The sequence below is a fragment of the Sminthopsis crassicaudata genome, chromosome 3, assembly GCF_048593235.1.
Source record: "Sminthopsis crassicaudata isolate SCR6 chromosome 3, ASM4859323v1, whole genome shotgun sequence".
NCBI classification, from domain to species: domain Eukaryota; kingdom Metazoa; phylum Chordata; class Mammalia; order Dasyuromorphia; family Dasyuridae; genus Sminthopsis; species Sminthopsis crassicaudata.
The window spans coordinates 473,640,540-473,668,480 of NC_133619.1; the positions used below are offsets into that span (position 1 = coordinate 473,640,540).

The 27,941-nt window shown below is 37.7% G+C and overlaps 1 protein-coding gene across 3 annotated transcripts; it reads left to right on the forward strand.

Moving 5' to 3' along the window:
• Positions 1-599: 599 nt before the first annotated feature.
• N4BP2L1 (NEDD4 binding protein 2 like 1) lies at positions 600-27,941 on the forward strand. Of its 3 annotated transcripts, XM_074303520.1 has the most exons (5): positions 600-1,026; positions 22,216-22,343; positions 22,636-22,724; positions 24,955-25,031; positions 26,310-27,941. In XM_074303520.1, the coding sequence occupies exons 1-5, from the start codon at positions 737-739 to the stop codon at positions 26,563-26,565; spliced, it is 840 nt and encodes a 279-aa protein (XP_074159621.1). In that variant the 5' UTR covers positions 600-736; the 3' UTR covers positions 26,566-27,941. The 3 variants fall into 3 exon arrangements, with proteins under 3 accessions (XP_074159621.1, XP_074159622.1, XP_074159623.1); XM_074303522.1 differs by lacking the exon at positions 24,955-25,031 and having other exon boundaries at positions 735-1,026; XM_074303521.1 differs by lacking the exons at positions 22,636-22,724; positions 24,955-25,031 and having other exon boundaries at positions 733-1,026.

A 27,941-nucleotide genomic window follows, 5' to 3' on the forward strand; every position in this document is an offset into this window, starting at 1 on the left:
AAGTAGAATAGTCTAGACATAGGTTTTGAGCGAGGGAGAAGAGACTGAGTGATGCTGACTTTACCGTGTACCTAGGAGATCCTGGAGCACTTAAATAGGAAAAATTGAAGGAACGTGCTTTAACGGGCAAAAAACCAGAATTCTCTTTTGCAGAATAATCCAAGGAAAGGTGTCCAGCAGCCAGTTTGGAATTTTTGTAGACTTGGGGGTGAGTTGGGATGGTGAGCGGTATGGAACTATTAATTTTGTTTTTCTTTTTCCTGAATCACATCCCCGTTTTATTGTTAGGTATTTCGGACGTTCACTTACTGGGTAAGAACGAGACTGGGGTTAGGAGCAGCGGCAGTTTGGGGTCAGGAAAATCTACATTCAAACTCCACTTGAGATTCTGGGCAAGTCCTTTAACTTTTCTGAGCTTCATTTTCCTCTTCTATAAATTGGAATAAAAAGTTTCAAGCGATACAAAGTATTTATTCGGTACTTGCAGGGCTAAGCACCCGGGTATAGAAGGAAAGGCCAAAGATCGTCACTGTCTTCCAGGAGATTACAGTTTAACTGGGGGATAAAAAGCCGTGGGAGTCTGTGGGATTAATCGAGAGAACTACTACGAGTAAAGCGCTCGGCCCCAGTGGGCTCCTCGGAACGCGTGGAACCCTCGGCGGGGGGTCTTTCCTCCAGGAGTGGGAGGGGGGGCAGGAGGAGGAGGAGCCCGGCCGCTGCGCCCGCCCCCCGTCACATGGCCGAGAAGCCACAACAACAACAGCAGCTGCAGCAGCAGCAGCAGCATTACCAGCGGCGGCGGCCCCCGCAGAAAGCGCGGCTCAGGTACAGGGGGCCCTCGTGGGCCCCGTCTGCCCTCCCCATGGAGGAGAGTTTTCTTCACTCCTTTAGCAGCTTGAGCCTGCAGCCGCCGCCGCCCCCGCAGCCGGCGCCCCCTCGCCGCAGACCCCCGCGTCGGGGCAGCTTCAGGAAGCACCTCTACCTCCTGCGCGGCCTCCCGGGCTCGGGGAAGAGCACGCTGGCCAGGTAATAGGAGCTGCTGGGCCTGGCGAGGGGAGCCCCGGCTAACCCTCACGAGCCCCCTGTCACTCCGGTGCGCGCCCCTGCAGCTCCGCGCGCGCTGGAGCTGGGGTTCGGGGGACGCTGCGGGCCCGGCCCCCACCTTGCTTCCTGAGCGTCTCCCCTACCCCAGGGAAGTGGGGGATTGGGGGGGGGGGCGGAGGGCGGGGGAAGTGAAGGGGGAACTAGTCCTGCTGGTGCGCACTCTTCTTGGAGCGTCCCGTGGGGGTGGACCGGGGAGGAGGCCCAAGCTGAAAGGGGGGATAGAAGGGAGGGAGGACCCCCCCCCTCCGCAGGGCGAGGGACGTAGCCCCCGGAGATTCCACGGGCGAAAAAGCAGGTGGCCTAACGACTGTGGCCTTCATTTCTAAGGCCGGCAGGTTTGCAGGTCCACCCCCTTCGGGAAGGGGCGGCTGGCCACTCGAGTCCGAGGGGCTGCACTGGGCACACGTGAGCACCGCAGCCTCTAAGGTTTTCTCTTGACCCAGGCAGAAGTATTTATGAAGTGCACCACGCGGCCAGTGCTTATCTTTAGTCACATAGTCTTTTTGGAGCTTGTTTTCTCACCTGTAAAATTGGGATATATTACCGATTTTTGCAGGATTGCAGTGAGGGCTGAAAAAATAATAATAAAAGTGCCAGAAAACACCTAAAAACTGTCTTGCTCTGTAATTTGGAGTTACTGTTTTAAAATTCGGTGCCCCTACACCCACACAAGGAAGCATACAGGAGAAGCAGAAAATTGGAGGAATTTTAAGGCTTTCTGTTTACCTTCTTCGTCCCTCTGCTCTCTTCGGGGTCACCACCCAGTGACCAAATCCACTGGCTTCTCAAAACTCCTGCTTCCACCTTGACCTTTACAGCATTTGATCTTTTGCACACACCCAGGCCTTGTTATCTCTTTCCTGGACTTCCTTTTTTCTGTTACCTTCTGATTTTCCTGCTATTTCACCCCAAAGGGCTCTTTCTACACTCTCTCGGCAACTTCATCCACTTTCATGGGATTGTTATCCCTTCTAAGCAAATGACTCCCAAATCTACATCCTCAAAGAGCCTCATCTTAGCCCTCTGCTCTGCTCCTCATTTCTGGATGTCTCCCCTTCCTTTTGTATTTCCAATTGCCAGCCAGCTATCTTTACATCCATCCACTACCTCAAAAAAATCCAGTAGGGAACATTAACAAATCTCTCTGAACTGCCTCAATTCCGTTAATTACACAGCTGATCTCCTAATACTCCTGAAATCTTGGCCCCTCCGTCATACTATGCTGAATGGGTCAAATCCTGTTGCTTCTACTCCATTCCCACTGTCTTACCTGTAGTTTAGGCATTTTATCTTCTTGATTTTATTTCATATTCTGTGCTCCCACTACAACACAAGGTGGTATGCCAAAAAATAAAGTAGAAGATCTGTAGAAGACTTCACTGGTTTCCTTCTTTGTCTCTTCACTAAAACTGTTCTTTCCAACTTACTAATAATTTACTAGTCTTTCAGAACTCTGTTTCCTCCACTGCTAGAGCAATCTTTTTTATGAACGGGGTCAGTCTGATCATGGCACTCTCTTTGGCTTTACAGTGCCTACTTACATACAGTTAATGGGTCCCCAATCAAATTCCAGTCTGTCTTGTTAGCCTTATTTCACAGTGTTTTCTAATAGTCTCTCTCATTTCACCCTCCTGCCTGCAAAAGATTCCCTTCTCCTTTCTGAGATATCCTTATCCCCAAGTGTCATGTTCCCCACAAGAATATACTCAAGATTGCTTTCAAAAGTAATTCTTCCCTCCCTGAATCTCTTAGATCTCTTTTTTATTTCTCCCATGTCTTCGATTATATCTGTGCATGTCTCAGATTTTCGTTAGAATGTAATTCATTTGAGGGTAAGAGCCTTTTTTTTTTTTTTCATGTTTTAGTCTCCTGCATCTAGTTTAGCACCTTTGCATATAGAATATTCTAATAAACAGTTGTGGGCTGTAAAGGGAAGACATTTATGAATCAAGTGGTCAAGTAAACCTTCTATCCCATTATCTGTTTTAACTAGATAATAGTACAGTCAAGTACTAAATCATGGTAAACAGAACAGTGTCCCAGAGATTGAGCATGTGATGTCCTTTGAGCATCAGTGAACAGGAACAGGATAGGACTGGAATTGGGATGTCCTGTCAATTTTCATTAAAATTCTGGTTCACCTAGAAGCCTTTAAAACAAAAACATTATAATTGAACAGATTTAATGGCATTGGTGATTCAGATATAGTCATAATGGCTTTATCCCAAGAACACTGGATGCTTAGTTCCCGCTTGGCTGAGTGACCAGCTGTGTGACTTTGAACATGTTTCTTCATCCATAAAACAAGGATTTATATTAAATGTTTTTATCAGGACTTTTCTGGTTCTAAATTTCTATTTTATAAGAGACTGTGATTCAAATAATTTCTAGTCCCCTTCACTATTACTTAGAGGTAAAGTTAAGAGTTGCAGAAATAGGACTACAGGCTCTTTTAACATCTTGATGGTTTGAAGGGACACTGGTCCATTTGTAATCCTTATGAAATGTGGATTGGGGGGGAAGTAAAGGGGAAAGAATCCAAGATCTTCTGAATTTAGCTCAAAGAATTTTAATTATGGAGATGGACCTCTAGCATGACTATTTTTTTAAACTCCCAATTACTTCATTTTACAAATGAGTAGACTGAGGCCCAGCTTTGATTGCTTATCCAGAATGACAGCTAATTAATGATACAGCACAGCTAGTACTAGAATGCAGTGTTCTAATTCCTCAGAAAGCATCAGATCAGGAAACTGATCTCCAGGGAGAGTAAGTGTATGCCTAAGATCACGGTTTTATAAAAGTATCAGAGATCATATCTTTACCCAGGCCCCTCTGGCTCCCAAATTAGTACTTTTTTCCATTGAACCAAAATTCTTCTTAGTGAAGTAGTTTTGTCATTTAACACCATACTGCCTCTTGGTACAAATAAACCTAGAAATAGAAAAAGGCAGCTCAACTAGGGAGAACTAGACACAAGATAATGATTTGTGGCCAGTCTTGAAGGTACAATTGTAGGGGAAATCACTTTTGCTAAATTTGGTCATGTCTCATTTAGAAGATCAGTTTAGTTAATGGGAATAGAGACAAATTCTGAGACAGCAAAGAATCCTGAGAAAGAAAAGGCTTCTGAAGAGGGTCAGGTTCCCACTTTTGTGTACTATATTTTTATAGTCTGAAATGATTGAAAAATGGGTAAAATTCCTATTTAAATTCTAGGGATGTTGTTTAAGTCAATTGAAGTAGAAACTTGCCAGAGAAAACTTTCATCGTTGTTTCCATGTATTGAAAAGTGTAAGTAACTCATTTAGGGAGAGACTTTCAGAGAAGTATCCACAAATCAGGAAAAGTTGCTAAAAGAGAAAGAAGGAAAGTGTTTAGATTTTGGGGGGGGCATTTGTAACTTGAGGTGTGGGTCTTTATATGTGAAGATTACCTTTCTGAGATTCATCTTCCTTGGGGGATGTATTTGGAGTTTGTCCCATAGGTGAGAAAGAGATAAAGTATGTTAAACATTTTGGTAACCTTTAAGCTAGGTGTAAATACAAGCTTTTATGATGATAATTGTTATTGTTAATTCTCTTTTACAAACCTTTGAGTCTTTGTGATGGAGCAACCAAGAGGACTAGTTTTGGAGCCTGCACTCAGCGATATCCCTGAGTTCTTCTTGTCTGAGAGGTCTTCCTAGGCCTTCTCATGCTCCTTGTTCTTCTTTGCTATACTATGTATGTTCCCTTTTATGTTTCCTTCTTTTTCCTCTTTTCAAACATTCAGACCAATCAATCCTCTTTCATCACAGGACCTCTGTTTTTCTTATTTAAACTCCCTCAATAGCCTTTGAAGACATTAAGTTTTTAAGGGACATAGTTCTTTTTTCTTTTAGAATGGTAGCATATGTCATCATATATTTTCCAACTTCTCAAATGAATTAATCTTTCTGGGTTTCTTTGGACTCTTGTGTTTGTATTTCAGAATTTCTTTTCAACTCTGTTGTGGTCATCAGAATTACTTGTAAGTCTTCTCTTCCATTTTTCCTCCTATAGGATTATATTCAACTATTCAGGGTAAATTTAACTCTTGGTTGTAAGCCTATCTATTTTTGTCCTTTGGAATATTCTATTCAGGAGCTCTCATTTTTTTAGTCAATGCTGCCAGGCCTTTTGTGATCTCCATTGTAGTTCTTAGTACTTGAACCAGTTTATTTTGGAAGCTTGCAGCATTTTTTTCTTTGACAAGGGTACTGTGGATTTTGGTTATTACATTTCTGGAACTTTGGCTTTTAGAGTACCTTTTGGGAGGTGATTGGTGGATTCTTTTGTTGTTTTGCCCTCTGTTTCTAACAGAATAGGGCAGTTTTAATTTAGGATTTCTTGAAAACCATACTATTCAGAGATCACACCGATTCTTAAATAATCTCTCCACATCTTCTTTCTCATGCTTTCTTCTATTTTTCCAGTCTTTTGATTTTGTTTTAATATTTCTTGCTATTTTATGGACTCACTGATATCTATTTGGCTTTTCCCACTTTTTAAGGAATTCTGTTTCTTAGAGAAGTTTATCATTTTTAAAATTTTAAGTCACTTATTTTTTCAGTTCTTTCCTCTATAATCTTTATTTCATTTTAAATTTCTTCTTGATATTCAAGTACTCCTTGTGAAAAAAACATTTTTTTCTATTTGAATCTGCACCTGCAGTTGTTATCAAATTAGATTTGCAATGATTTCTTACACTGATATACTTTTTAAAGTATTAATTCTCTAGTCAGTCCAAATTGGGCCAGGGCAGAGCTTCACTCTCCCTTCAGTTTTGAATTAGGATTATTTGTCCTGCTTGGTCTTCATCTGGCTCTCTTGGGTCCTTGTGCTCACTTAAAACTCCAGGCACTTAGTGACATTTTTCCTCCCAACTTCTCTCCCTAACTCCTTCAAAGTATTGAATGTTCAGGGCTTTTTCTGGAATCCCGGAACATAGTGTTAGACCTCAGAACCATTGAACCCAGGACTTTTCTTTTTCCTTTTTAAAAAAATAGTTTTTCATTGGATTTTTTGGATAAATATTCAGTTTGGTTTAGAATTGCTGGAATAGTTATGTGGGACTTACTTGGTTGGGCTCTTTCTCTCCACTTCTCCTTTCTTTTCTGCTGTTCTTGCCATAGAGGATAATTTCAAAGGCTCATAAAACTTATAGGTCTGGAGCTGGGAGGGACTTGGGAAGTTCTAACTCCCTCATTTTACAGCTGAGAAAACTGAGGTCCAGAGAGGTCAAACACCTTGTCCTAGGTCACATAGGTTATACGTGACATATCGGAAACCCAATTTCTCTGACATGAGTCAGAGCTCCTCTTAGTGGGAAGATGAAAATGAGAATTTTTGGAAACATTACAGCCAGGCACAGAGAATATGTAACAGTGATGGGGTCAGCTTTCCAGGATCTACTGGGGTACTTTTTTTTTCTTTCTCAATATCTCTATTTCTTTCTCTCCTCAGCTTTTATTTTGCTATTTTTTTTTTTTTCTGTCAAGGAGCATAATCTTTGGACCATGAAGGATAAAAGTGGCTAATAGAGAAGTCAAACAGTATATAAGTGAGGACATAATTAAGAACACCCATGCCCTTGATGAGCTTATGTCACCTGGTCCACATGATCTACTTCCAGGGAACTGAAAGAATGGATGGATATAATTGCTGAGCCTCTGTCAGTGAAGGTTGAAAGAATGTGGAAAATGGGAGAGGTACTGCAGGTTGGGGAAGGATATGTGTTTCTGAACATGGAATCTGCAAACTATAGGCCAATGAGCTTGATTTTGATTCCTGGCAGAACTGTTCAGGCTCACATGAGAGAACATATTTGAAAGAAAGAGCTTTTTAAAATGCTATATTAAGTCATCTACTGGAGAAGGAAATGGCAAACCACTCCAGTATCTTTGCCAAGAAAACCCCATGGACATTAAGGTCCATGGGTACATGAAGAGTTGGACACAACTGAACTACTTAAGAAATAAAATGTCATTAGTGTTGTTATTAACAACAAATACTCATGGTGACAGGTGTATATGGTCCTGGCAGTGGACTGAGTCTGCTTTCCATTGATCAGCCTGTAGGTTAGACCTTTGGTGATGAATTCTTGAGCCATGGCAACCAATGAAACAACTACAACAAAAATACAAAATGGTCTTCAGTCCTGTGGTGGGACTCCCACTTTTCTTTCTGCCATGATGAAGGCAGAAGTAAAGGATCTGAGGTGCTAAGAATTACTTCATTTTTAGGCTGTCTTTAAACTTAAAATTAGATTCTTGTGCTTTAAATGTGTTGCCTTGGGACTGTTAGACTGTAAGCCCATTGAGGATAGGCCCTGACTTCCTTAGGCTTCATTTTCTTATTTATAAAATAAGGGGGTTGACTAGATGGTTTCTGAGGTACTTTCCATCTCTAAATAAATGATCTTTTTATTCTAAATATGATAGCTAATTACTAAGTCAAGACAAATATTTATTACATAATTACTATGTCCTAAGCCCCATGCTAAGTGATGAGGATACAAAGAAAATTTTTGCTTTCAAGGAACTCACAGTCTAATGGGGGGACACAACATGCAAACAACTGTATAAACATCATAAAAATAATAGTTTATCACATATAAGAAAATATCTTATAGAATATGTTATATTAGAAAATGACTCATTAATAATGGGAGCCATTTGTGAATCAACTATCTGTGTAGTCAGACCTTGTCTTACTATAACAAAGATAAAAAAATTTGTACAAAGCTAAGAGAATAAGTATGAGAAAGTGATGCCATTTAAATGTTATTGGTGATCAAAAATTGGGATATGAGTGGAAGGAAGGAATAAACACTTATCAAGATAATTTCTTTTAAGTTTAGAGACTCAAAGTTCCTAAAATGCTTTAGTCAGCAAACACTTGCCAAATGGAGATCTATGGTAGCCAAGGGCAACACTGGGTTTTGTATATAAACTTGTTTGTGAAATCTTAGAGAGAAGGATGGCAAAGGATTCTAAGTATTATCACCTTGTTAAACCAGTTGAGAGAAAGCTTGCAAAGAGACCCAATATAAGAAAATCATCCTGAGGAAGTTTAAGGATGACTCATCCAGGAGGATAACAAAAGAAAGAAAAGGGCTGCAAAGAATTTCAGTTCATTGGGTTTGTCAATCCAAATTTGATAAATGCCGATTAACACAAATTTTCCATATGCGAAGGACAGGAAAAAAAAAACCAATATATGAAACTACAAATCTCATGTATTTAAAGGGATTTTATGTATATGTTTAAATGGGGAAGTAGTGGTAATATATTTTTTCTGCTAAGTTTTTTATTGCAAATTCTTTTCACCATCTATGACCATGGAGCTGTAGCCAGCACATTTGTATTCTATCTCTGTGTTCCTGAACTTAGAGAGAAGTAGAAATAGTACTAAATGGTGGGTTTTGTAGGCACCAAATAATGTTATTTAGGAGAGCACCAAATGTTGGGGCTTGATCATGAGAAGAATTTACCAGCCTTTCTCTTTGGCAAAAGTAGGTTTATTTAGGAGGTTGTAGACAAAAATGAGGGATACAATAGACAACAGGAGTGGTAAATGTGAAATAGAACATATAGTTAGCAAGAAAAGTATTTTAATAATTAATGATGGAAAAAATAAATTCCTAAATGGAGCTCACAGTTATCTAGGAGAAAAGGTGTTCCCCATGAACAGTTGGGCATGCCCTTAGGTGGCAGGCTAAATCCTAAAAGGGACTTGGTACCCTAAAAGAGTTAGTTAGCTATAAAGAGGAGAGACACCATAAGTGGTTGGGGGTGGGGATAAGAGGCAAGACACCACATAGCATAGGGTAAGACACCTTGAGCCAGAGTGAGGTGGCGGACTGACTCAGAGAAGTGCAGCAAAGATGGCATGGACCACAAGCAGATTTATAGGGAAATCTAAGTTCAGGGATCTGACTGGGGTTTCTGACAAGACATTGCTGGGTTGCCCATGATCTCTACAGAGAGTGAGTGGGTTTGAAAGAACTGGGATTTCTGACTGGATGACCTCCATGAGGTTGGGACCTCGAAGCTAAACTGATATGTATGAGAGCCTTTTCCCTGCTGCCGAAGGGAACAATTCCATCAAAATTCCAGTTTCTGCCAACCACAGTCATCCAGGACCTCATCAGTTCTAAAGAGCAAAGACAGTTAAAGCAGTTAGATCAGAATAAGTGTGCCTAAAGGAGATTAAGTTGGGCACTGAAGACCAACTTACAAAGTATAAAAATCTTGAAATTTATGCCACACACAAAAAAAGATGACCGAGAGGACAACTACCAATCAAAAGACCAATATTTTCCCACTAGAAGAAAACAAGCAGACTTTCATAATTAATAATCAATGTAGATCACATCTATGCCATTATTTAGTTGACTGAAGACAGGATCTCACTGTGCCTTCTGTTATCTAAAAAACAACAACAAACCTTAAATAAAACAAAATGCTGCTGTTTCTTTTCTAGTAAGATATTTCCCATGCATACATCAAAATTATGCAAAATTCTTTGAAAGAAATAATCAACAGAGAAGACATTTTTGATCATTAATAACAGATTAAGTGTATAAAACAAGGAGACTTTTTTTTTTTAAAGTGTGAAACATTTTTATGGATAGTCAATTCAGATTTCAAGTTGAAGAAAAATTCCCTTGCAGAGGTCTCTCAAGATTTTTCTGTTCTTGAATATTTGCATCAAACCCCAGGATACTACTACTGGTTGAATAAGATCCATAACCATGAAAAAGATTTTGGATTAATAAACCTATGCAAAAAAAATCCCAAATGGATTAAAATTTATGTGTATGTATCTGTCTGTTCTTTTCCATCCTCCTTCCTTCCTTCCTTCCTTCCTTCCTTCCTTCCTTCCTTCCTTCCTTCCTTCCTTCCTTCCTTCCTTCCTTCCTTCCTTCCTTCCTTCCTTCCTTCCTTCCTTCCTTCCTTCCTTCTTTTATTTCTTCCTCCCTTCTTCCCTCTCTCCCTTCCTTTCCTTCCTTCTATCTTTTTTTTCTATTTTTCCTCAAATTCTCTCAGAAACAAAGGCCTATCTTTTAAATACCAGTATTCTGTGGCTGGTGTTGTACAACTGCAAATAATGAGTATCTCTCTGAGGGCAGTAGAGGATATAAACATACTGCATTGCATAATAAATGCGTGACTATGAAGAAGTACAAGATGTTTTATCATCAAAGAAATTATACAGTAAAAAGAAGATGAGAGCAAGATGTAACTCAAAAGCTCATATTCTCTACCAGCAACTTTGTAATATCAAGAGAAAGTTTAAAAAAAAAAAAGATATCAAGGGGGAAAAAAGCAATTTAGATGAATCTCCTATCATGAACTTAAGTGGGGACATGAAGAAGAATTTCATGGGCAGTGATGGGCAGTTGTGGATGAGTTGTTAATTGCAAAATCTACATTGATAAGTTCAAAGAACCACTTATAGTATTTGAATGTTAAAGGAATGCTTAGTGAACATCTAGAAAAGAAGACATAATTGCAAAAACCAATAAAGGCTCATTTAAGAATAGGTCATGCAAGACTGATATTGCCTTTCCCTTTTTGTTTTCAATGTTACTATACTGGTAGACCAGAAACATGCTAAAAATAAACATGAATTTTATAAAGTATTTGACCAAGTCTCCCTTGTTATTCTTGTGGATAAGCTGGAGATATGTAGCCTAGAGGATACAATTAAGTGGATTCACAAATGGTTGAATGTTAGAACTCAAAGTGTTCATAAATGGTTGGTTATCATATTTGTTGGGTTCTCTTAGAATTCCTGGGTTCTGTGGTTGGCTTTGTGCTATTTTACATTTTTATCAGTGACTTAGATAAAAATAAGTGCATGACATACTCAACAGATTGGTAGGTGATACAGTGCAAGGAAGGAAAGCTAATACATAGGATGACATTCAGAATCCGAAAAGATTGATGGGTATGAACATTGGACCAAATCTAATGGTTTGAAATTCAGTAAGGATAAATGTAAAGTCTTACACCTTGTGTCAGAAAATTAACTTTACAAATCTAGAATGGGGAAGGTATTGTTTCAACAATATTCATGGAAAAGATCTAGGTTTAATATGAGTGACCAGTGTGATATAGTAGCCAAAAAACTCTCATATTAGTCCACATTAGAAGAGGCACAATCACATTTTACTTTGATAAGTTGGATACCATCTGAAGTAGCAAAGTCAAACTAGAATTGAAATAGGGGTTCATAATCCAGTAAGCCCTTCAGGCTTAACTTAAACTTATTAACTTAATTTAAAACTTAAAATTATCTGTTTTATTATATTTTTATTTTGTTAAATATTTCCCAGTTACATCTTAATCTGGCTTGGGCTACAAAGGCTGCATCTTTGACACCTTTACCCACAAGTAGACAAACAGTTGGAAAGGATCTTGAGATCATGTCATAGAAGGATCTTTTGAAGGAATTAAGGAATGTTTAGTTTACAGGAGACTCAGAAGAAACATGGGAGTTGTCTTGACATAAACAAATCTAATCATCTGCCACGTAACAATCCTTTAAATACTTGTAGATATTTAAATTTGTTCTGCTTGATCCCAGAGGCCAGAATTAGGAGCAATATGGGGAAGAAGGTGCAGAGGCAGACTTCAGCTTAAGAGAATCATAAACTTTCAAATAGTTAGAGCAGTCTCAAAGAATATAGATTACCTTGGGAGATAGCAGGTTCTTACCTAACTTATTAGATATTTTAAAGCTAGAACTAGATGATCACTTGTTGGACTTGTAGTTGAAGGAATTGTTTGGATACAAGTTCACCTGTTTGTTTTTTTTGGAATAAGCATCCCTTCCATGAACTAATGACTATTTTTCATTGCATTGAAGTTTGTAAAGGATGTATTTACTATTTCTGCTTTTTACAGGTAAAAAAAATCTCTGGTCAATTCTGTGAGTTCCATATAGTGCTAAGAAATATGTATGTTCTTTGAATTTCCTTTTAGAAGACTCCATAAGTCTGTTAGCTCTTGTTTTACTAGCAGTTTGTTTATTTTTATCTTTTTCTCAGACTTTTCCATAATTGAAATTAATATTGAATTGCGTGCCTTTCTGTATATTCTTTTAGTACAGTTGATGTTTTCATTATACATTTAGATATTAAGGCATTTCAAGTGAATAAGTTTAATATTGATAGTGATTTGTTACCTATAGTTCCTTTCAGCATAATGTAGTTTTCTTATTTAGCATTCTTTATTTTTTAAATGTTTGTTTTTTCTTTGTCACATAGCATGATTACAGTTCCTGCTTTTTTTGGCTTCAATTGATGTGTAGTAAATTTTTTCCCACTAGCTCCTCAGTTCTATTCTTTGCATGCCTTTGTTTTTTAATGTGTTTCAAGAAACACATTGTGTGGGGTTTTATTTTCTTCAAATCCTCCTGACTCCAGAGCAGGTGCTCTATCCATTGTGCCATCTAGGTGCCCCTAGAGTTTTATTTTCTTAATCAATCTTTCACTGTTTTTCATTTTATTGGATTATTTAATCCATTCACATTTCAAATTATAAATTAGGTTTACATTTTCTTTCATTTGTCTTTAATATTGTTTTTCTTCCTCAAGTTGTAATTTTTCCCCTTCTGCATAGTACTATGCCTATTCATTTACATTAGTTTAAATCTTTTTTTTTTTTTTTTTTTTGAGGTAGCTCTCTTCTTCCTGGCTGCCTTTCTCCTCACTTCCCCTGCCTCCCTATCTATCATCCCTTTGTTTTTGAAGTTTTGTTTTAAGTTCTTTTCTTTTTTGCTTTTATCTGATTATTTCATTCACCTTTTTTCTCCTCAGTCATGTAGAATTCCTCTCTTCTTTCATTTGTCCTTTATATTAGTTTTTTTAAATTTAATTTTCTGCTCTTTCTTTCCAGAAAGGGTTTCTTTCCCTCACTTCATTATACTCCCTTTTCTGTCTACTCTAGACCCTCATTTTTTTTGTTTATAGCCCCAAAACTTATCTAGCCCCCATAGGCTTCATGGAGAAGTTGGCGATTGTACTGGATCTGGAAGGAAATGAGATTCTAAGAGGAGGTGAGGAGGAAGTGCATCCCAAGCATGGGGGACAGCCAGTGCAAAGAGATGGGAAATGGATTGCTGGATATGAGGAACAGTAAGAAGGTGAGTGTGGACTATTGGATGCTGGAGAATAATGTATAATAAGGTCAGAAAGTTTGGTCATGTGGTTCAGAGATTTGAATGTCAGAGGACTTTATTTTCCCTTCTAGAAGTAATAGGGATATGTTAAAGTTTGAATAGGGAGTAAAATGCTTCAGGGAGTTTGTTTAGCAGTTGTCTAGAAGACTGGATTGAATAGAGCAAGACCAGTTAGGTCAACAAACACTTATTAAATGCCTACTATGTGCCAGGTACTGTGTTAAACTCTAGGGAAACAAAAGAGGCAAAAAGTAGGACTTTCAAAGAGCTCAAAAGTAAGCTACTATTTATATGCATATGGAAGAATTTGTTAGAAGTTTTACCCCACTCAAGGAATTTACAATTGAAGGCAGTAAATCACATACTCTAGGGAATACATAAAGATTAATTAGTAGGTTAAATGCTATTGATGATGCTGAGTGACACAGCCTAATTATAGTTTTTAACATTGGACCTCTAGCGTGGTGACCTGAATTGAACAAGTTAAATCAGGGGTGGGGAACCTTCTTTCTGCCAAGGGCCATTTGGATATTTATAATACTGTTTGAGGGCCTTACAAAATTATCAACTTATGGACCTCAAGCAGCAGGAGGTTGTTATATATAGTTTTCAGCTCATCACCTGCCATTCTCTTCGCAAATGAGTCTTACAGGTCCCATGGGCTGGACGTTCCCCACTTCTGAGCTTAATTAAGGAGTTTCCAGGTTTCTTTCATGCCCCTGCTCTGCTCTCACCAATTTCCTATTTATTTATTTTTCGTTCATTCTTCCTTTCTAAGGCTCTATGTGTTAGTGAATGATGCTATCAAGATAGGTTTGGGTTAGTGAGTATACTTCTTTTTGGTGGGGCATCCATCCATTCATTGGCCTCTGTTATTCACCTTTATATTTTCTGTGGTTTAGTTATCTTGTTTTCTCATTTCTTCCTTTCCCCCTTCTCTTCTTTTCTTCTTGTTTAAAAGTTTCTGAATATGAATAAACAGTTTTGATATATAGAGTTCTGGTGATTTGTTGTCATTGAAAATACATGGTAGACTCCTATTCCTGAACAAAAGGGAAATTAATCAATATGTAGTGTTCTGCTGTAAGGCCAGTTGTAAGATAAAATTGAACCACGACTGAAGTTTTATTAAGATTCCCTCAGAGATGTTCAGTTGTGTCTTATTAGACAGATGCTGTAGCAAACTTCAGTCCCCAAACATTGTCCTACTGGAGATTTATAATCTAGTATTTCAACCCTTCCTCATATAATTTCAACGAAACCTTCTATAAGATTCAGTCATGTATTTCTTGCATTGTCTCTTTCTCTTCATTCCTATTTCTAGCCCCTTCTTCAGATTTATGCCAGATTAATATAAATCCATAATATTTAGAACTTGAAGAAAACAATTAAACTAATCTAACTCGCTCATACAAATGAGGAAATTGAGGTGAAACAACTAGTACAGAGCGCTATTTTTCTGGGGCTTCTGTTTGTCTCAGTTTGCTCATCTCTAAAACAGGGATTATGGCAGCAGCACCTGCTTCCCAGGACCAAAAGAGAGAATTGTAGAATGCTTAGCACAGTGCCTGGCACATAGTATACAACATCTGTTAGCTATTATTAATGTAGTCATGTTTGCATCAGTCCTCCCCTCATCTCCTGGTATCTGTTGGATACAGTCCAAACTTCTTAGCCTTGCACTCAGCCTCCCCACACAGTCTGTTGTCATGCTACCTTTCCAGATGTACTTAGTCCTTCTGTAGCTTAGATTTAATTTAAAAAAGAAAAAGACTACAGAAGTGATAAATGTGGGTGTTTGGGTACACAAAGAACTTATTTGTGATTCAGTAGAAAACTGACCTGAATGACCAGGTTGGGGGGAGGGGGAGATATTTCTGGAAGTGCCAGAGAGCAGGGAAGAGGAGGCTGGCCTCCATTCTCCTCTTCTTCCTTATTGCCTCGTCCTTGCAGGAAGATTCCTAAATGAAGGGAAAGTATTGGAGATGGAGAAGGAATTGCATCTAGAGGAAGTTGATTCTGTGACTAAGTGGAGTTAAAATCACCATATTTAAGTAAACTATATAATATCTCTATATTTCTCTACCTACTTTTGAGCAAACTACAGTTTTAGGGACAGCGTTAACTTTCTTGTCAATAGATGTAATTATAGTGAAGTCTTCAGTGTCCAGTTGTCTAAGAAAAAAAAATTTCCATTTAATAATTCACTTACACTTAGCTTTATTTTTTCCCATGGCTTTTTGTTCTTTGAGTGTAGAAACCACACTAATAATGACAGTCATTTCTTTCTCTGCCTCCATTTATTTCTTCCCAGAAGCTGGAAGTCTGCCCACCTGGCTGGCCCGAACCAGCTCTTTTTCTTATGCTTTGTACTTCTCTGGTAAATATTGTGTAAAAAAAAATCAGGAGTCTTTATCCTGCCTTCCTTCTTTTCTGTTTAGTTCCCAATAGAAAGAGTCCTCTTCTTCAGGAACCATCAGTGGGCCTCTCACCACCTGAGTTGAAGAAGGCATGAGATCAGCAGTGATTTCACATGATGAAGAGTTTGAGCAGTCCCTGCATGGCTTGCTTTTCTCAGCTTATTTTGACCACTTCCCTTCTCCCATGGGTTGCAGAAAAACAGAAAGACTGGACTGCTTCTAAAATGCTTAATACCAAACCTGCTAATAAGTTTTATAGACTTTTCCCTGCTGTGTGTGTACCTTACCTGATTGGGAATCTTTGTTTTTTCCTATTTTTGCTTTGCTTTCAATTTGCTCTCCTTTGAAAGGCCAAAATACAGCAAATCGAGCAGTGAAAAATACTAATGTTTTATATAAATTTTTTTCTATTACTCTAGGTACATTTGCAAGTAGAGGATAACTAGATCATGGGGTAAACAGAATTTTCCCAAATTTAATGCATGTTTTGAACTTTAATGCCTATCTGATAATGATTACTTATAAACACTGATGAATAGGAATGAGGAGTTCAAAAAGAAATCGAGATTATGTGGAGAGAAAGTATTGTCTGACTTTTGTTACTATAGAATCTAATCTTAATAAAACTGAAAATAAAAAGTCTTATACTTACATTTTTGGGACACAGTATGTGCTTAATTTAAGCATTAGTCTTAAATTTACATATTATGTTATCTTAGGTGACAATGTTTTATTAATAGGCACTATTTAACCAAAGTAGGCAAGCTATAAAGTGGTTTAGATATCTCATATTCTTTTATAGTTCAGAGACTACAAATATTTGCCAAATTAAGAAAATGGCAAACATTGCAGTTACTGCAGTTGAAAAGAGCTGTTTTGAAGAATTTTAAATCATATTTGCCAATCATAGTTTTAATTAGTTGTGTCAACATTGTACAAATGAAAAATAGGCTTGCCTCAGCAAAATTTAATGAGTACAGGCTTTACAATCTAAATTCATCTGGAATAGAGTACTTACCCCTATCTTAGCTAGGTGGCAGGAGTCAGGAAGACCTGAATTCAAATTGAGCCTCAGATAGTCTAGCAATGAGAACCCAGGGTAGTCACTTATCCTGACTGCCTCAATTGTAAAATGGGGATAATAACAACACTTACCTCACAGGGTTCTTATGAGGGTCAAATGAGATATTTATAAGGCACTAAGCTTGGTGACTGACACATAGCTATATAAATGTTAGCTATTATTAAGTATCTCATTTAGATTGGTACAGTAGTCATAGCATACTTTACTGAGGAATTCTGATGTATTCTTGGAGAAGGTTTGAGATGGATTGATCAGTGTATATATGTGACAGACACTTCACTTTGTGGCCTTACAGATCAGAGAAACTTAAAGGTCATCTGGCCCAGGATCTTCATTTTTATAGAGGAGGAAGCTAAGACCTTGGTATTTAAAACCAACTAGAGGCAGAAAATCTAGTTTTCCTTAAATAGGATGGCTTTTGTCAGCAAGACAAGCGAGATTATTTTTATTTTAGCTTTTAATATATCTCATTTTTATCCCTATTTTCTTTAAATCTGACTAGGTTTGAGGAGGGAGGTGTCCAAAAAATATAGGGCAACATTAAATAAATGCTTGTTTATATTAATGTGCTGAGTTTTGCTGATTACTCACTCTTGAATCACAAGTCCATAAATGATATTTAAATTTAAACCAGTTCTACAGTTGTTTTGAGTATCCAGATCACTTGAGATCAGGAACAAACAGTTTAAATATAAAGTGCCTTGTCTCTTGGATCACAAATCTAGAGTTGGAACAGTCAGAAGTCATTTAGTTTAACTTTCATATGAGGTCATAGGACGGGGGCAGAAGTGAGGGGGGGATTGTTTGTCCAAGATCAGATAAGTAAATAAGTAGAAGAGCCAACATTTGAACCTGTGTTCTCTGTCTCCAATTGTCAACAGTCATTTATTAAGGACCTGCCATGTGCCAGACATTGGGTATTCTAAAAACTAAGAACAGAACAAGCCTTATTAAGAATTTACAATCCAATAGCCTCCAGAGCCAGTGGTGTGTGTTTACTTTAACCAAATTGCCTGTTTAATGAGGATGGGTGAAATTTGGGGTCTCTGCTTTCCGCTACCTCGACTCTTCTGTTTGGAACAAACGGAGAGAAACTTTCAAGTCAGGCAACCACCTTAGTTCAGATTCCACCTCTGAAGTAACTTTGGCCAAGTAGCCCAAGCTCCTGGCCTTTCTCTTCCTTCTCCAAGACTCCAGGGTTGGATTAGATGACTCAGGAGATCCCTGCTAACTCCAGGCCCCTCTGGCCTCAGACCTAATATCTTCCCCCAACCACCCGACTCCCTTTCCCTCTGCTCCTACTTTGATCTGTTTCAGCCCCATTATTAGTCTCTGTTTATAAGAAATTATAATAAAATAAAGATCCATATGAGTGGAGACTGGAGAGATGAAAACCTAATGGGGTAAAAGGTTTTATGCAGGGCTCTCTGAGAGGCTTGAAATCAAGTTGGTGCCAGTGATTCTGCTCCAAAGACATGAGAAAGGGGCTAATGTGCAGGTCAGTGTTATGGCTGGTATCAGAGAAAGACATGATTGTTACAAAGACCTCTAAGTATAGAACCAGAAGACTTGGGGTCATATTTGCCTCCATTTCTTTCCATGTAAAATGATAAGGTTAAAGAAGCTGATTTCTAGAAGATTCCCCCCCCCCAACAACAAAACTCTCCTATTCTTCCACAAATATGGGTGCTTGTATTGTTTTTTTTTTTTTTTTTTTTTGAGTTGGGGTTAAGTGACTTGCCCCCAAGGTCACACAGCTAGGAAGTGTTAAGTGTCTGAGGCCAGATTTGAATTCAGGTCCTCCTGACTCCAGGTCTGGTGCTCTATCCACACAGAGCCATCTAGCAGCCCCTGCCTTTCTTTACTCAAAAATGCTACTCTCTTAGAATATTTCCACATTCAAATGAAATGTTATTTTTCTTTTCTTTTTTTAAAGTAATATCTTTTTATTTTCAAAATATATGCAGATAGTTTTTAACATTCAGCCTTGCAAAACCTTGTGTTCCAAATTTTTTTCCTTCTCTTCTCCTTTCCCCTCCCCCAGACAGCAAGCAGTCCAATATATGCATAACTTCTCTCTATATATTTCCCCAGTTATCATGCTGCACAAGAAACATCAAATTAAAAAATGAGAAACAAAAAACAAGCAACAACAAAAAAGGTGAAAATACTGTGTTGTGATCCATAATGAATCAGTTTTTAAAGAAATGGGACTAAAGGCAGGCCACCCAACAAAATAGTTAATAAATAAAGATTTATTAAGTATCTCCTAAATGTTAGGCACTGTGTTGAAGAAAGGCCACCAGGAATGAAGGGTCCAGGAACTGAAGGCTAGGAAATACTTTGTAACTTGAGGGCTTTGTCTTTACAGATAATAGTAATAAACATTCTGTCTCTGATAACTCAAACAGATAAAATGTGTGTAAATTAATTGGCCAACCAAACTACATAAAGTTGTACAAGCAGATCTTTTTTCTTAATCATAGAATTTTTCCTTCAAGATCAGCAGTGTTTTTTCTAAGAAATGAGCGAGGCTACAAATCAAACAGAAATGTGCTTTGAACAGCCTTTTTCTAGGAGAATCTTTTCTCCCCAGGGACAACAGAAGAGTTCATAAAAAATAAGAGCTTACATAATTTACAAAGCATTCCTCCTACAAGTCTGTCAATTAGGTACCTATAGTATTATTAGCCCCATTAAAACATTAAAACAGGCTTAGGGAAATCATGATTTGCCCAAGATTGTTTAGATATTAAATGGCAGAACAAACATTTTAACATAGTACCTTGACCAAATCCAGTGTTGTTTTTCTACTTTACAGTGCTATTAGCATGATACCTGAAAAGAACAAGAAGCAGAATGAATATTTCCATGATCACAAAGTTCAGTTCCAAAGGATTGACAGAGATTGGAGTGTCCTTGAGAAAGTAATCACAAGAGAAAATGGGGAAGATCTAGTTCAAAAATCAGAAAAGCAATCAAGATTAATTAGCAGTTTTCAATGTCCAAGATATTTTAAAAAAAATTTTTTTTTTTTACACTAGTCATTTCAGTAAATGTCCAAACTAAAAAAAATGACTGGGTATGCAGCCTTTCACAGTTGTACCTACCTTTCTAAGATGAGGGTAGTATGTTTTATCATTTACCATCTGTTCACCAAGGATAATTTTTTAAAGATTCAGTAGCAGGTCAATAATACTTATCTTACAGATTTCAAATCCAGGACTATAAAGCAAATGTGGACGTTGACTGCCAAGGTGCTTCAAAAGTACATAGACAAGTGATAATTTAACAAGCTATAGAACAAGTAGATTGATCCATGAAAGTCAATATGGCATTTGCTACTGTAACCACCATTGAAATGATCTTCAGGCATAGACAGTTTATTAATCAATATTTCATTTATTTCAAGACTTGGAAAATAAACCTAGTTCCAATGTGAGGTTTTTTTGTTTGTTTGTTTGTTTTTAGTTTAAATCATGTGAACTCTGAAAAAGTATCTGGAATAACTGTCAGCCTTGGGAGATAGTTTGCTAATAGCATAGGCTTAAATCAAACCAAATAATAATAATGAAATAGAAAGCTTAAGAATAAAACCTAGTTTCAGCAACCCTCCTTTATGCATCTTCCTTTCTTTCTCACCCACTCTTTATCTTCAAAGAGTTCAACCAAGTCATGTGCTTGAGCTTCCTGGAGAGAGTTCTTATTAAAGGAGCAGGCACTGCTTGCTTCCATTTCTCTTTATCACATGGTGCCCTCACTTGATTTGTAATAAGGTAAAGGTTTAAAGTAAATAAATACTTGAGGCAAATTTAGAAGAACACTTCACTTTTCTTCAAGTAATTCAGCGTATTTCCTCCTGCCACATATAGGATCTCAAAAATTAATGTTCCCTTTCCTGCTTGTGCCTTCCTTGGACAGGACAAAACTGGCTTCAGAAGGAGCCTAGGCTGAGGGACAGGACTGTTTGCCTCAGTGCAGCTGCCAGAGTCGTGTGCCACATGCCCTTGGCTAATACTTTGGGAGGCATGGGACCAATATACTATTCCAAATATGGCCGTGTGTATTGAACCCAGGGTTCTTGAATAGAGATTTTCCAAGATGTAGGAAATATAACCTGGGTATTTCTGGTGGAAAATTCTGTATTTTAAAATACAGAAACTTTCTCTATTGTTCCCTTCCAGTAAATAGGAGCAGATAAATGCTGCATAGATTGAATTTAAACAGAAATATAGGAAAGCAATGGCGGGAAAAACAATGGAGAAAAGATCCAATAACTATTGAGTCCCAATTTTCCCACTCATAAAATGGGAATAAGAATTGTAATTTCTATGCTTCCAAGGTGTAAGGTCCAGATTAGAAAATTTACATAAATACTTAAAAACCTTGAATCACTCTATGACCAGTAATTATGAATAAGCCTTCTTTCAGAGGAGGGACAGAGAAAGGGGAGAATCTGCCTCCCTGCTTTCCATCAGTGCTGTACTTAAGGTCCTGTCAGGTTCTTCACCTTGAGAGTGTCCTTGGCTTATCCACTAGCCAGCCAGAGTGTCTGAAACCCTCTGTTTCTCACACTTTGCCCTAAATTATTCTATGCTATTGGCAGCATTATTGTAGCATAATAAGACTGTCAGATTTGTGCTTGAATTCTGGCTTGAGGCACTGACGAAGTCCTTTTAACTTGTTGTAAACTGTTTATCTGCACAGTGGGTTAATACTACTTATAATACCTACAGAATTGTTGTGAGGAAAGAAAGCCCTTTGTGAACCTTAACCCCTGCATAATTCGCAGGGGCGAGGCACTACCTCCTTATTAACATTAACACCTGATCAGAGTAGTCCCAGGAGAGAGCAGGTCTCTTAAGAAGATGGGAGACAGGGAAGGTAAGTGTGGTCTGGGAATGGGGGGAGTGGGTAGCAAGGGTGTACCAACAAAAGGTGCAGAGTCTGGGGGATTCCTGAGAAGGAAATCCAAAGTAGAGCCAGTGGACAACAGCTCTTAGACCAGAATGAGCAAGCTATCAAGTGTCTCATGGGACAGAGAGAGGGAGTGGTAGGAATCAGTGTACTAAAAAGAGAAATAAAAAAATGTCCCAAAGAGAACTTTTCCTGACTCAGCTGTACTTGGCCTGCCCCAAGTGGGATATGTCCCAGGAACCCTGACCCTTTCCTGCCTTATTCTGAGATGCCAGTACTTTCCCATTTTAATTGAATTTTAATCATTCAAAAATCTGGGAACTGCAGTCTTGTTACAGAATCATGCACTGTTAGGATGTTCAGAGCTGGAAGGGGACTTTAGGGGGCCATCAAGATGGAAACTTCCCCAGAGGGAAACCCTTCTGTTGTGACTGTGCCTAGGATGAAAAGCAATCCATGTCCTCCCCTTATTTTCCAGACAGCTGAAACATGACTTTCCCAGGGCCTTGATCTTCAGTACAGATGACTTTTTCTTCAAGGAAGATGGTACTTACGAATTCAACCCAGATGTCCTAGAGGAAGCTCATGACTGGAACCAGAAAAGAGGTGATGAAAGCCTCCTAGGCTCCTGGGAGGCCCCCAAGTGTTTTGCATGCCAGGCAAGGAAGGGCAGCAGCTCCACTCACTGTCTCCCAGAGCGGCTCCCAGCCGACTTGTTCCTGTGGCCTCTAGGAAGAAGGGATCTCTATCTAATACAGACCAGGGTTACAAGAGAGGGCATTCAGGCTGTATAATGGCAATGTCCAAGAGTAAACAAAAATGAACCCTGTGGATGTCACTTGCCCCTTCCACTGTTTGTTGCATGTTGTTTACTGTTGTGTAACATGTTGTGTTGCAGCAAGGAAAGCAATGAGGAATGGCATATCCCCAATTATAATTGATAATACCAACCTTCACGCCTGGGAGATGAAGCCCTATGCAGTCATGGTAGGAAGAAGTATCATTCTGAATTTTCAGTTATAGACATTGGTGGGAAAGTGGAAACATTCATTCTTTCCTCTCTTCTTGATCTTCCGCTTCCATCTATTGGCAGCAACGGCCCTTCTCCTTCCTGGGAGCAAAGGGGCTGAGGCTTCATTTTGCCGCTTGCCTTGGCTGTTCTGTGGCTGAAATTTTCTGAAAATGACACCTCCCCAGCTGTTACTCTGTCCCTAGGAGATGACAGTATGACAATTTTCAAATCCTTCCTTGTTCCTGTTCTGAATTCTTTGCAGATTCTCTGTTTTGGGCCAATCTATTTGGAGGGGACACTGTGGTTCTCCCAGAAACAGAGGTTGCTGGGTCAGATGACTTAAAGGGAGAGGTGTTTGTTTGATCTCTTTCATATTTCAGTACAGACCAATTTAATTCTTTAGTAAGCCAGGGCTTTGGGTCCTATGCATGCATGCCTGCTTCTTTGCAAGTTCAAACCCCACAGAATTTTTGAGTCAAAATTAAACTGGAACAAATGCTATGATCTTATCTGTGTGATATGTATTTTGTAAACATATTCAAGTGCCTAAATTCACTTCTCAAATATCCATATTAATTATGGTGGGAAAGAATAACATGGATAATTCCAAATAATTTTCCTTTTGACTTTGGAATGAACTTTTTTTATTAATAAAACAAATCTTCTTTGTATTGATATTAAACAATTTTTCTTCCTTTCTTTTCCTCCATACATCTACTGATAGTGGGGGAAGGCATTCAGAAGCTCTTGGGGCACCAGGGAGAGGACAGACTGGCATATAACATTTACTAGCTGTGATCTCCACATGGGTAATCATGCATTGACTATCTCCAAAAAGAGACTCATTCTATTCTAATTCATTTGATTACATATTTGATTCCCATCACAAATACAAGACTCATCTATATCATATTATTATTTTTCTTTTGGCAAAGCATTAAACCCAGGTCTGCAGCATTCCTTGCTTTCTTTTCTCATTGTTTTTCATGGGTTCAGGTTATAGTGTTTGGTGGTTGGTTGAGGGAGGGTAGTCTATGCTGGCTAGTTCTAAAATGAAAAAAGAATGAGCAAGGAATATAGGGTACATGGGGAAAAGCAAAACTCAGAATTAAGAGTCTAGAAAGAACAGATTTTTGTGGAAGGAGTTTGAACTGGTCTTATTTTTAAGATTTTTGGATATCTTCAATCTTTTTTCCTTAGGATTCATTCAACAGTTATTTATGACTTTACAAGAATTAGGTGCTTTCTAGATTACCTTAATTAAATAACCCTCAAGTTATGGGAATGAATATTACATTTGAAGGAAAGGAAAATGAAAATTTGGATACCAGGCTAGTAAACAGGGAAGAAAGTGGACAAGATGTGAAGCACGAATATGTATGAATGGACATTGTTTAAAGGAATAAAGAAAATGTCTTGATTGGAAAGGGGGAAAAGTGACTCATGTTCCATTGTACTGAATAGCAGGAAGAGTTTCTTCTAGGGAAGAATGCCCAGGTAGGTTAAATGGAAATTACTATACTAAGCTTTGTTCCTAAACTGGGAAGAGGATGACCTTTCTGTGGATTCTAAGTGCCTCTGAGAGAGTTCATACTCATTGATAAGTATTCTATAACAATATAATGAAAAAGTAAAACAATACTCTGTATTCAGATGCTACAGAGAAGTTTTTTGTGTTTTACTCTAACCTTAGAAAAACAAAAAAATCTCAACTATCAAAAACATACCTAACATTCTCACTTCCTAAATGAAGGTCATGCTAGGTGACCTAGAGTAATTATAGAAGTGAATTTAAAGATCATTTAGTAATTCCGGATGTCTTTGGATAGGACTACATTTGCCAAAATAGATCCACATAGAGTAAGCTTTTACACCTTCTCTTCAAACATTGCAGAGGGATTTTATGGACTTTCTCCATCACATTTTTCTGTAAACTCTTAATACTAATAAGTCTTTTAAAAAAATGAATGTAAAGAACTCCTTTCTCAGGAACATAATATGAAATTTGAAAACATTATAAAAAGAGAATCAACTCTAGATACTGTGAAGTTATTAGCTAAATCAAGATATGATCAAGGGTTGTGAATTACCAGCAATATAAGAGAGTTTTAGAAAAGTTACAGAATAAATGTTAAGTGGCTAAATAAATAATATCAAACACATGCCTGTGTCCTCAGTGGTTTTTGCATTTTCTTTTAAAATCAGGCACTTGAAAATAACTATGAAGTTATATTCCGAGAACCTGAGACTTGTTGGAAATTCAATGTTCAAGAGTTAGCAAGGTACTTTTTTCCTTTAGTACTTCTTACCAAGTATATGTCTTGCAGTTTTCAATTATTTCAAAATGAAACAAGACTCTTTAAATGACAGAAATGATAATTCTTGAAAGTGGCTCTTAAATGATGAGTTTTAGATTTTTCAGCCTCTTGTCTAGAACTGGGTTAGAACTGGGTATCTCAGCAAAGTCTGATTCTTTTGATGATTATTGATTTCAAGGTTTGTCTTTGTTTACTAAAAGGTTTAATATAAATAAATGTTTGTTAAAGAACCAGAAAAAAACAGAAGTCTAATGAAGGGGAATGGCTAAGCAAAATGTGGTGGTATATATAGTGCAATATTATTGCACTGCAAGAAATGATGTGCATAAAAGACACAGAAGCTTGGGAAGACTATAGTAGCAGTTTTGGAAACACTTTTTTCCATTGTTTCCCTCTCCTCCCTCCATTGCTTTCCTAACTAGATTTCTGTTTAAAGTCATTTTGTGCAGCACTTAACTGCTCCCACTTAGTGGAATTGACAGAATCAAGGAACCCAAAATGGAAAAATAGTATATAGAAATGGAAAACACAAAAACAATTGAAACTAAGTACTGTGCAGTTATATGACCAAACTTAGTTCAAAAGAGATATGAGAATGTACCTTCATCCAGTCTTTGAAGAGAGGAGGGATTATAGGTCAGTTGAAGTTTTAAGTAGTCTTGTTGAACTGCATTTTTCATCCTTTCTTTGAGGGGTGAAAGGCTATCTGAGGGAGTTGGGCGAAATAAAAGGTCATTTAAAAATCAGTAAATAAAACAAACTCTGAGAAAAAAAAATCTTGTTAAAAGGGGAAATGTAAACTGTAGAAAACACACAAGCAGGTCATTTTAAAACAGTGTTCTGGAAGTGGGATTGTACATTTGTGTTTTAAAACATCCCTTAGGTAAAAAAAGATAGCTAACCTGATACTAGCTCTCATGGGAGGACTCCAATATAATAATACTTACTCTAAACTATGATTATTAATATGAAATGCTTGATGAGATCCAATGATCATCCTTGAGTATGAGAAATTTTCACTTCAATCCAAATATATGGTGCCCTTTTTGCTTCTGCTTCCTTGCACTGATGTGCAAGGCAAGAGGAAGACAAGGTTCCAGGGCAACTTAAGGGTCAGATTTTACATTTTCCCAATTAACTCTGGGAATAAGAATTATACAATTGAATCATCACACTTTTTAGCATAAGAAAATAGTCTTGACATGTTGCTGTAATTAAATTATTTCTATCTTTTCAATGCAGAAGAAACACACATGGAGTCCCAAGAGAAAAAATACATCGAATGAAAGAACAGTATGAACATGATGTGACCTTTCACAGTGTGCTTCATTCCGAAAAACCAAGCCGATTGAACAGAAGCCAGGACAGGCACATGGCGCCTTTCAACAATGCAGGATATTGGAACACCTACTCAGGGTTTCCAAACCGGAGAGTTCCCAGAGGCTTCCCAAGTGACAGCTACTTTAACAGAAGGGGGGGTTACCATAATGGATATTAAGAGTTCTATATTTTATCTTTTTGACTGTTTTAAATTTTCCTAAATCAGTTTTTACTTCAAAATTTTGTATTTTATTATCTGTTTAGTTTGTCAGAGTTCTAATGTAATTCCAAGGTAAATAATTGAATTGGGGATGTCTTTGTGCCTAAGTCATTATTATCATCAAAAGGAATGTATTAAGTGACCACATGTACTGAGGGCCTGTGTACACTGACTAAACAGGTACAGTCCCTTCCTCTGAGAATGAAATTGCGGGTGAAAATAGATAATAAGAATGTGCTCAGGTGTAGAGGACACGTGTGGCCATGTGATTAAATCAAACTGTACCAGTTCATAATGTGTTTCTATGATGGATATTTGAACATTAGTGCAACTGGTTTGTTTCTCTGTAATAGATATGGATTTATTTTTTTCACCTGATATATTTGACTTTAGGACACTTAATGCATGTCTTGTATTGTGCAGTGGGGAGTGTCCATCTCATTTTAGATTGTCCCATTGCATATGTTGTTTTAGTTAAGATATATGTGCTAGGGAGTGTATGAGTTGTGACCAAAAAGGGGATATTTTTCTTTTAAAACAAATGTAGCAAAATTTATATATCCAAACAAGTGTTCTTCCCTTGAAAATAGTCACTTTAAGGAAGATTAAATCCAACATTGCTATCATTCCAAAATATTTGGAAAGGAAACTAATTATATTAAATAATGAAATCACAGCCATAACTCCTTTTTGATCACCTCCTCTGCCCCCCCCCATCCATTGGTTTGCAAGAGCTTTAGACCACACTAGAATATAGCTAAAAGCTAACTGCACTTTAAAAGTATCTTTAGGTTTGTATAGAAACATTGTTTCTAGTTTACCAGAAACAGATCAAATTTTGGGCAACTCAGTTAACTAAGCATCAGTCATAAACTAGGTGGCTAAAAAAACATAATATCAAGACCATAGCATCATTAATATGGTAGCAATGGGACCATGCACAATATCCAAGAACAGCGTATCTTGGAAATGTCCCTTTATCTAGTTAAATCATGGAAAAGCATCCGCTAACAAGTACTGTTTCCTTAGTGCGAATTAATTAGAATTTTTTTCCCTTGTTACCTTTTCACTTTAGATAGTGATAAACCATCATCACATATAGCTTTCCATTTGCTCTTGGCTAATGTAGGATTGTTCTCTATAGGCTATATTTTCTAGTGTTTTGTAACCTCTAATTTTTAAAGTGTTTTGGACAATGGTGCTTTAAGTGGTTCTTTACTGTATGTTGTATTTATATGAATTTAACAAAGCAAATATTGAATGTAAACTATGTTTTCTGGATATGACATTCTATTTTCTTACATGGTATCAATATACATCAGTACTTAAGAACA